General features: G+C 39.6%; 1 protein-coding gene across 1 annotated transcript in view; it reads right to left on the bottom strand.

Moving 5' to 3' along the window:
- LOC103893303 (histone PARylation factor 1) overlaps positions 1 to 160 on the bottom strand; it is a 9664-nt gene extending 9504 nt beyond the window's left edge. Inside the window, exon 1 of the mRNA XM_009272360.2 lies at positions 8 to 160. Coding sequence (XP_009270635.1) covers positions 8 to 160 — 153 coding nt within the window. The remainder of the gene's footprint in view (positions 1 to 7) is intronic.
- Positions 161 to 10074: the final 9914 nt, after the last annotated feature.

The following is a 10074-nucleotide window of genomic DNA, read 5'->3' on the forward strand; positions in this document are numbered from 1 at the left end:
GCCTCGCAGGGGGCCGGCCGCCGCCCGCCGAGGGGACGGAGCCCCAGCCCGAGGAGACGGCGGCGGAGGGGCGCAGCGCCTTTCCTTCCCAGGCAGACACCGTGCCGTAAGGTGAATAAGCGCTTTTGCAAGGGCAATACGCAGCTTTACCTCTACGCATCGGCTCCCGAGCCAGCCTGTTCCGGAGTTGGCTGGCAAGAGAAGGAGGATTAGAGGGGGCGGGAAGAGGGGGCACAGCGGTAGCCTGTAGGCTGTGTCAGCCCCGCGCCAGAGCGAGCACCTCAGCCTCTGAGGGGGAACGAGGCGGGAAGAGAACGAACGCAGTAACCCTCGATTGCGAACGCGTCTGTGGCTGGAGCTGGGTGCTAGAGATCAAGTCGGGAAGCTTACAGCCCTGTTTCCTCAGTGGTAGGCTAGCTCACCTCAGGACTGCCTATATACACTTTCGAGGCAGGTTTGTTTTTTTTTTTAAACACTAATTACACGTACGTGCAAATTCCTGTCATACAAGTTAGAATAGTATATTGGGATGAGACTGAGAAAAAAAAAAAGTTATCTGAATCAAATGTAATCTTCCCCTTCAGAGCTAAAAACTAAGAGGCAGAGGAAGTGATACTAGTTTTCAGTACACAGAAAAAGGAAAACACCCCAATCCCCTAAGCCTCCACTTTAGCATTTGACAGCTGCCAGGAATATGAAAGTGTCATCACATAATTTCTCTTCCAATGAAAGAATCAAGGCAGCAATGTGTAACATGCAGCAGGTGGGACACATTCCTCAGTTCAGAAAAGCACATAATCATATTATGCAACATCCACTCATTTAAGTATATTGCTGAAATGCTTTGTGTAGAAAAACAGGCCTAGAAAACCAGTAGCACAGAAGGAGGCAGTGGGAAGCTGGTTATATATAAACCTTCACTTTTTTGTTTCAATAAGATTGCAGTGGTTTTATTTGAAGAAGCATAATGTAATTTAGCTACAAGAATCCTTTCTGGTGTGCAGTGTGTGTTCAGCAAAGATGCATATATGGCATAAATCCAGCGGAATTTTTTTATGTTACAATCCATTAAAGTTGTAAATATTTGCTGTGGTACAGATTATTAGCTTAGGTCTAGGAATAAATGCCTTTCAACCACATAGGACATTGACATACAACTAACAAAAGCTTGATAATTTTAATGGTGAATGCTGCAGACAGACTTAAGAGTTAACATGCAATGTCACAGCAAACTTGATCCTGACTGATGATGTTATTTCCTGTATGTAAAAACAGCTAAGCGCTTCATAGAAACCATGGATTGATATTATATAGATACAGGACAATCAGTGACAAAGTCTCCTCCTTCAGCTGGAAAAATTGTTGTTTAAATCAATATACATATTGTTTGCTTATAAAATCCTGCACACATAAGGAAGAATTATTCAATTTCAAATCCAAACCTTGTTTAAGGGATGAATTATGTTTCATAACCTGAGGTTAAGCAGAAACAAGGTACAAAAGCTCACTAACGAACCACAAACCTAATTCTCTTCTTGAGAAGTGTGAAGAGTACTGCCCTGAGGTGTCTTTGAGAAATGCTTTCTAATACTGGTCTCACTCCATAATTTCTAGTATACCAAGCCTTAACCATAGTGGAGGCTACACAAAATGGCACCTGAAGGAATGACATTTTTCTCAGTAGCTTGGTGGAAAGTGTTCTAGGCGACTTTAGAATAAAGGCATACCTCCCCCACCCCATCACAAGTATCCATTTTACACCCTAGCTTAGCTTACCCAAATTCCAACCTCATGCAGCAAATTGGTTCAATGACACCAAAGGCACCAATATTTCCTATGTCAGTATTAAAGCTAACAAATGCTAAGTTCTGTCACCCATTACTATTTCAGGATAAGCTTTTTCCCTATTGCCAGGTAAGGTTAATTAAGGAATTAACCTCACCTCCAAACCTATAGCTTTGCAGATGCTTACCATGCCCTCCTATTCTCCTCTCAGTTTTTACTGAAAGAAACCCTTCGCATAACCATTTTCAGGTCCACAATTACAATTTTACTAAGGTGAATGCAAAAGTGACATGGGAAGGACAGCCCAAGCATGCTTCATGACTTAGCCTACAGTCTTAAGCGTGTATTCCTGCCACACCAGTCTTCTGCTACAAAACCAGCAAATGAAGTCAGCATGAAAACTTCTACCTTTATTTTGGGTCAAGAAGAAAACAGAACCTTTTTACAGGTGGAAAACTTTGAAAACTTAACAGATGGACATTTGCCTCTCAGAATATTTTGCATTATAGGATTGAGAGAGAAGTAATGGACGTGTGAAATAAACTTGTGGTGGCCCCATTTTAGGTATGCCAATATCTCACAAGGCAAAGCTATGCTGGAAAAAATGCAAGTTAACTAGAAAAAATACTCCTGCGTTGGCTTATTGTTTATATTAGTGCTAGGTCTCAAAAGCCTAACTTGGAAGGCCTTTACCACTTCACTGAAGATACAGCTCTTGTGAGCTTTATCAGTCAGTTAATTTTTTTATTCTTTTCTCCATACAAGCTATTAAAATTTCTGAGAACACCTCTTTTCTAGCGTAGCCTGCAGTTTGGTGATACCCCAGGAGAGAAAGACACAGAATCCAGGAGGGAAGATACTAAATCCTTGCCATCTGAGGAACTTGGTCTCTCACACTTTCCAGCTAGGTACCCCAGCCACTAGCTTATTGGTTAAGAGTAGCAGTGTTTGGCCATATTTGAAATAAAATGGGCTTTTAAAAATATTTTTATGTGTGTATATATATGTGTGTGTAAATATAGTGCAACTCAATCCTTTTATAGAAATCTTCCAACTGATTTTGGAATGAGTACCTCATGAGAAATAGGTAATGAAATGCCCAGTTACCTCATGTTATCCCATCAGGCTTGAAATACAAGGCAGCTAGCTTGGTTCCATTAAGATCATGATGGTGGTTATGTTCAGAAAACTAACTCTGCATGGCTGGATAGATAAAAGGGGTATTTTTGAGGTTAGATGTATCTAGTCCCAGGTGGCAGCTGATAAGATGTTTTCAGAACAGCAGTTTTGAGCTTAAGTACACGCTTTAGGTTTGATAAACCCTTTCAGGTATTCTTCAGTTAAGTCTATCCTCATCAGTTCTTCTCTGAAGTGTGGAAATAGATTGTGGGGTGCGACCATGCAAGCCCTTAAAAGAGAAACTGTAAGATACTGAATGATTATTCAGTGCATCATAGTAATTTTTTCCTCTCTGTGAACAAGTGGTAACTCCATCTATGTGTATCTACCTCCAAATAATTTGGTCTCACTTCTCAAGTCCTAGATTTGAAAAGCATATATAATTTGATATTGGTAGTCATATTGTTATTCATTCTGTTAACAACCTGTAAGGCTGTAACATGGAAGACTTTTTACAAAGAAGGATAAGCAGCTAAAGCAGAGTTTCCAATACAGTATTTTAAAGCCCCCTCCTTCAAACTAGTAAACATAGCCTCCTGTGTCTATACCATCAGACTTCTGAATCAGCATAAACAGAGATTATCAAGAGATTAATGTGCAAAGTAGTTTAATCAAGCTCTAAAGCCATCTGTACGATTAGTCCTACTCTGCAGTGAGCCTAGCTTTTTTTTTTTTTTTTTTTTTTTTTTTTTAAAAAAACCCACACCAAAAACCACAGAACTGGAGTCTGTTGTCTTGAAACAAAACTTTTCAGACCTGCTTTCTCAAAAGCTATGGTAGATACTTCCTGTGTATACATTTAACTTGCCCTTCGAGGTCACCAAGGCCTTAGTGTGTTTTATGAGGATTTTTCCTATGTCCATTTCCAAGATTATTGCTTAATAGCCAAAGTATGCCCCATGCTATGGCAAAAATCTCAGTTCTTCATTTCAGAGTTTTATAGCTATTAATTACTGTGAAGAAAGCCTTTATGAGTTAAAAGCCTAAGTGAAAGCTTTATCAGCTAGTAGATACTAGAAAGAAGGAAAGACGACTTGCAGGGTTGTTGAAACCCAATTTATGCTTCCTCACTGCCATTCACTGACTCATTTATGCTCATAGCTTTCCTCCAGAGTTGATTACTTTCCTCCCACCCCTTACAAGGTTCAGATTTGCTCACCTGTGAAAAACATCTAAAATAAATCAAGCTGTGTTATCCAGATATTCTGTGCTGAGTGTTACAGAGATTTATATTTAAGGAGGAAGTTCCCTGAGACACAATATAGTCTAGTCTGCATTAACAAGTTAGATGGGGTGTAATACATACAGTTCACAATCTATTTTTCCCTACCCTTCAGCATATACAACTGAAAGGTAACAGTTTAAGTCATGCTTAGGTACTTTTTTAGGTAGTTTCAAGAGTACCTAGGCAGCAAGGGATAGGTGTGTGCAGTCTCCTCATCAGTCACTACAACATACTGATGACTAGACTATGCAGTATAAATACATATAAATTCTAATTTCTGTTAAAGGACTAGTTTTTGCCAAAGAACATGATACTGCATTTTTCCTGCCGCAAGAGGGAGCCATTTAAATTCTGGTCATTGAAAAAGCAGTTTAAAAAACAGAAGACAAAAAAATAAGTATCTTAATACATGATTGGCCACGTTGATGTCCTTTTGTACCATTCAGTATAACTCCTTTAAAAGTAGACATCTTGTTTCTGAACACCAGATGATTTAATCTTATTCTAAATAATCCCAGCGTATGTAGCAAGTATGTTGGATTTTTGTGCATGTCAGCTGTCATGTTGGGGTTGTCAGAATGCAGTGCGGCACAAATGCAGTGAAATTATGCTATTTTAAAATAGTTTTAACACTACAGTTTAAGTGAAGGTCTGGTTCTTAATGAGTTGCTTTACAAAATTGCCGGCTTCTCAGATTAAGCGTCAAATAATCCTCAGATCACACAGAGCCTCTGTTCTTGGGTTATTAGCTTCTGTAGGGCAGCTCCATGTTTTCAGGTTCAGAGAAGGACACGTCCTCCCTTCCATCAAAAGAAGGATGAGCAGGAACTCTGGACACATTCAATGTCGAAGACAAGATTTGCCTCCAGGAAGGTTGGGAGTGTGCAGTGCTGCAGCAGACTGCAAAGACACACAGTGCCTCTGCTGAGTCACCACCTCACTGCTGCCTGTGCTGGCAGGTTGTCCTGGATCCCTGCCAGCTCCCCTTGCAATTCTGCAAGGTAGGCTATATACATCAGGATGAATGAAAGAAGAAATTATGTCACTGGAAGAAAACTCACCAGGATACTGCAGGACACATATTTCCTGAGAAATCCTGGAGGCTTCAGGTTGTTTTGTATTGTGAATGTTTAAAACAGAATATGGGTGAAGATACACAGTAGTCTTGCTGTGAAGGACTTGAAGTTAGATATACATTTTAGTATAGTGATTAATATTATTTTGGCATCAATAACTACTCTTGACAAGAATGTAAACTCACAGCTTGGTACTGCTGTAATCCAGTATTTTGAACCACTGTTTATTTAGATCTGGCAGCTAGCAGTAGACTATGATTTTAAGGTAGCAATAGTATTTTACTGCAGGCCAAAGTCTGTATTTCTGCTCTATTTTGAATATAAGGAGACCATTGTGATCGCATAAATTAATGCTTGGAATGCTGACTCCTACATCTACACTACTCTGTGTTTAAATTACTTGTTAGTCCTGTGATTGTACAGGACTGCAATTTATGTAGGACCATTTGCCATACCTACCAGTTAAGTTTTACAGATAGCCATGGACATAATGAGTTGCCTAGTTTACTTGGAAGAACAGCTATGTATGTTCAAAGCAGCAGTGAGGCACAGTTCAGCTGAATGTATTATCCCAGGAAGTTAAGAGTCTTCCCTGTAAGAATCTATTCCTATAAGGGGCTCCTAATGTGAACACCTGTCCAAAAAAGTGTTTCCCCCGACAAAAGTAGAACCATTGAGTTAGTAGGTCTAATCCAATTTTACTTCTAGTAGGATAATTTTCTGAGCCAGGCAATCTAGGTCCAAGATTCATTTTTCCAGTTAATGTTCTTTTGTCATTTATGGGTATTGTGCTTCTCTTAATCTAACTTTTCACCTTAAACCCTACCCTGCATATGTACAAAATACAGCATACAGGTGGGAAAGATAAAATGTATAAAGTCAAATAGGTGCCACTGGAGGCAATAAATGAAAAAAATACATCTTTGGTCTGATACATAAAAATAAGAATAGACTAACAGCAAGTTATTTTAATCGATGGCTTCTTAGTAGAAACCCCCTTGTGAGGCTTCACATTTTTAATATGAAAGAAGAATCACTTGATAAACATGCTTGCCACCAAGACAAACCCTGCATACATTGCTTTACCATTAGTAACTTCTAAGACTGCCATGTCTTTTGTATTTACTTATATTTGTACACACTACCTCCCAGCCTTCAGTTTCAGAACCCTGTTTTCATGGGACAGTTTCCTAACATACAGAGCAATTCACATTCTGCTGTCACCAGATGTTAGGTTGACAATCAATACAAATAATGAAACAATATGTATTCACTAAGTGTTGACTGATGACATTAACATTTCATCTAGTACATATGCCTTGGTTTCCTCCCCCAACAGATAATGGGGTGAGGGGGCGGAAAATAGTGGCTCTGAGTCATTCCGGCTTAGGCGAGAGTGAGTCAGGAGGCAAGCAACTCAGCGTAATTCCTTCTCTCCTTTTTCTTCAGGGTCTAAAGTTGGGTGGATTGATCATATTCCTATTTGGTCTTTAGACACAGAGAATTGCTGGCTATAACTGACTGACTGGCAAGACTCCTTTAGGAACAGGGAAAATCCATTTTTTTTATTTTAACATCCTGAGAGGCAGTAGTTTACATATTCAGGTAAACCACTCAAATAATAACTTTTGTAATCATTACTGCTGTGGGAGTCCTTAAATCTGAGGATTTAGTGTATGATTTAGGGTGAACAATCCAATTATGTTTAGCAGCTTCTGCAAGAAACATTTCTTCTCGTGTTTTTCTGGGCACCCTGGCAACCACAAAACATTAAAAGGAACAAAAGCTGGATTTAGCAGAAATCTTTAGAGGCAGCGCTAAAATTTAATACTGACTTTGGACTTGTGTTCATATTTAAGGCTTCTCCCTCAGACCCACTCAGATGTTTCCACTCCATATGGCTTCTTGTGCAACAGTACAGTAGAATTCTGCTGTAGACCTCTCCTAGCTAGTAACACAGAACGTGGCGTATCCTCACTGTGCCATTCCCAGCTAACAGCTTCAGTGCCTAGAGCTGTGTAGCATTAGCACAGTCTTCCCAAATAAGTTAGCTTTCTGTCTATAAGCATGACTAATTAATTCAGGTGCAGCACTGTGCTGACACAGCTCCAGAACCAGTTCCCAGTTCCAGAACCAGTCAAGTATGATGCTCACCTGGGATTGCTATGCTGTGCCATTGCACAACATAGGTAGCACTGACAATATATCCAACTCTGTTTTATGTGATCCCATTTCCCATTCATCTGTCTTGATATTATAAGCTACCATAAGCAAGTGCCACAGCAGGGAAATATGTCTAAAGCCCTCCACCATGGTTATAGCATATTCAAAGACAGTGGCACTGTCTAAGGCAGGCTTATGCCCAGTATCAGAAAACAACCCTCTTGTCATCAGTATGGTGGTGGGAGAAGGTGGAGCCTGGCATCCCCCCTTGATGCAGACCTGCTGAAGTCTTGGGCTTGCCACCCCTTTCACATCAGGGCTGAATCTGCCCTTAGTGCAGTAACCCAGTTACTACAGACTCCACTGGGAAGCTGCAAATACAGTATGTCTAAAAGACCAGGCCTTCACACCACAAGAAGAGATTGACATGCTTCCTTATCTTCAAGGAGCCAGCATATTTCTTACGTAACTTCAATTCTCTAGGGCCCACAACTTGTTGTACAGATATATAAAATATATAAGTAATTTAGACAGCTATAGTATCAACACTGAAATATAAAAATAGGTTAATAGCCCCAAAAGATAGCGAATGCTTCTTTCGCAGTAGGATTTTGTCTTTAGCATCATCACTGTTTCCTGTTGAGGTTTCGTGGTTAAGCTTTGTCACTTTTGGGATGTACTACTTTTCACAAGCCACAAACGCCCACAGCTCTTAGGGATTAGGGATCTTCACAAGTATACTGAAACTGCACTTCATCACCTGCCCATAGTAGTACGCCAGCTTTGTAAGCCACCAACTTAATTACCAGCACGATACAAGCTTTAAGCATTTTTTTTATAATACATTGGCAAAAAATACACAGGCTTTACCTCTGTCTTGAAAGCTGATGTGGGACCCTAGGGACTCCTGAGTTAACAGTTAGTACCAGCTAGCCAAGATGTCTTTAAAGAAAATACCACACACACCCCCACCCCCCCGAAAACCCCACAGCATCCCAAAACAAGAAAAAGCATTAAAAAAGTCCCTAAACAACAACAACAAAACCTAAACAAACACTATCACACAAAAAGCCAAGATCACAAAGAGTCTCATCCAGGTATTACATAGATACAAGTCTCCACATCCAGAGAGATCAGTTTTCCAGTTTAGACACCAACAATGGTCTTAAGCTTATCATCAACTCCACCCTTTGCAACAAACAGCAAAGAGGAATCTCCAAGTTGCATTGGTGAAGAATTACAGGGCAGCAACTCTCTTAACTCCCTTTGCTTCTTATTCTGTATTTACACCAAGAAAACTATTTGATAATTAGCCTTTTCTATTTTTAAAATATTTTCTAAGCTTAAGAACACTATATACAAAATAGGTTCAGTGCACAAGACATTTTCATGTTATATTTAGAGCCAAATTGCCACAGCTTAGCCAGGTAACCTAGTTCTTACCACTCAGTTCCCTCACAGTTTAACTATTTTTTTTCCATACTCACAGAGAAGTTAGACCAGCAATTCAGCTCAACACAACCTAGCTAGTACCTCTCTTTACCAATCAGCAGTTGTTGCTTTCTCAGAGAAAGATAAATACACCAGCTATTGTTAGACAAGCTCTCCATTCTTCTACTGCTCTCGGAGCAAAAGGGAATAAAACCACTTATTAAATTACACATCCCAGCAGACTAAAAGAACAAACAACTCTAAATGAAAATTCTTACCATTGCAGGGCAAAAAAAAATCCAAAGTACTACCAAAATCTCTGACTGTATGGAAAAAGCTATATAACTTCTTATTAACAGGCTAGAGCAAAGCTGCTATGGCTTGTTCTCTTATGTAGATGTGCTCTTACCAAGCTATCAGCATTGACCGATGGGTTGCAGGATCTCAGCTGTACCTGCTCCCTAGCCATTTAACCCTTGCATTTCTGGTTCCAGTTTTCAGCAGTAACTGGAAAAAGAAGGTTTAAGATTTTGGGTTGTTTAGCAGGATGTAGCTTAGGGAATTTGTAGTGCCCTCAAAACCACAGTATAACTCACCATAGCTGCTTTTTTCCTGCATAATTTCCATATTTTTCCCTTACTTGTTCCAGTTTTTTTACTTACCCCCTCTCCTTTATGTTGCCTGTCAGAAGAGATAACGGGTGTAAAATTTCCTCTGAAAAAGAAAAGGAGGAATCTGGGCAGGGACCTCGTCATAGAAAATGTACTCATTAATATGGCAGTTGCAAGTCTTTGTTTTTGTTACAGTGTCAAGGCTGGCTTAAAAGAATAGCAATACTTCTTATATTGATTCTAACATTCAGATAATTCTGTGTAACTAGAGGGAACTAATTAAGGAAAAGGAAAGTACTGAAAAGCAGCAAACGGGATGGATGTTGCAAGTAGGGCTTGTGGAAACTCTTGTTGAACTACTGCTAGTTGTGCTTTCACTATAATTGGACCATGGTATATTAATAGTAAAGAAATAAATCTTGGCTATTACAAATACATTCTAAAACCCACTTCTTTTTAATGCAAACCGTTTATAGTCTTAGTGTCTTCAGACTGTCCGTCTACCCATTTAAGCACCTAAATACATCATTTAAGCATTTCCAATTTTTTCAAATTGGTATCTATTAGGTGCTCAGTTTCTGTCATTGGTCATGTATAAAGCCCT

The sequence above is a fragment of the Aptenodytes forsteri genome, unplaced genomic scaffold (assembly GCF_000699145.1).
Source record: "Aptenodytes forsteri isolate BGI_AS27 unplaced genomic scaffold, ASM69914v1 Scaffold13, whole genome shotgun sequence".
NCBI classification, from domain to species: domain Eukaryota; kingdom Metazoa; phylum Chordata; class Aves; order Sphenisciformes; family Spheniscidae; genus Aptenodytes; species Aptenodytes forsteri.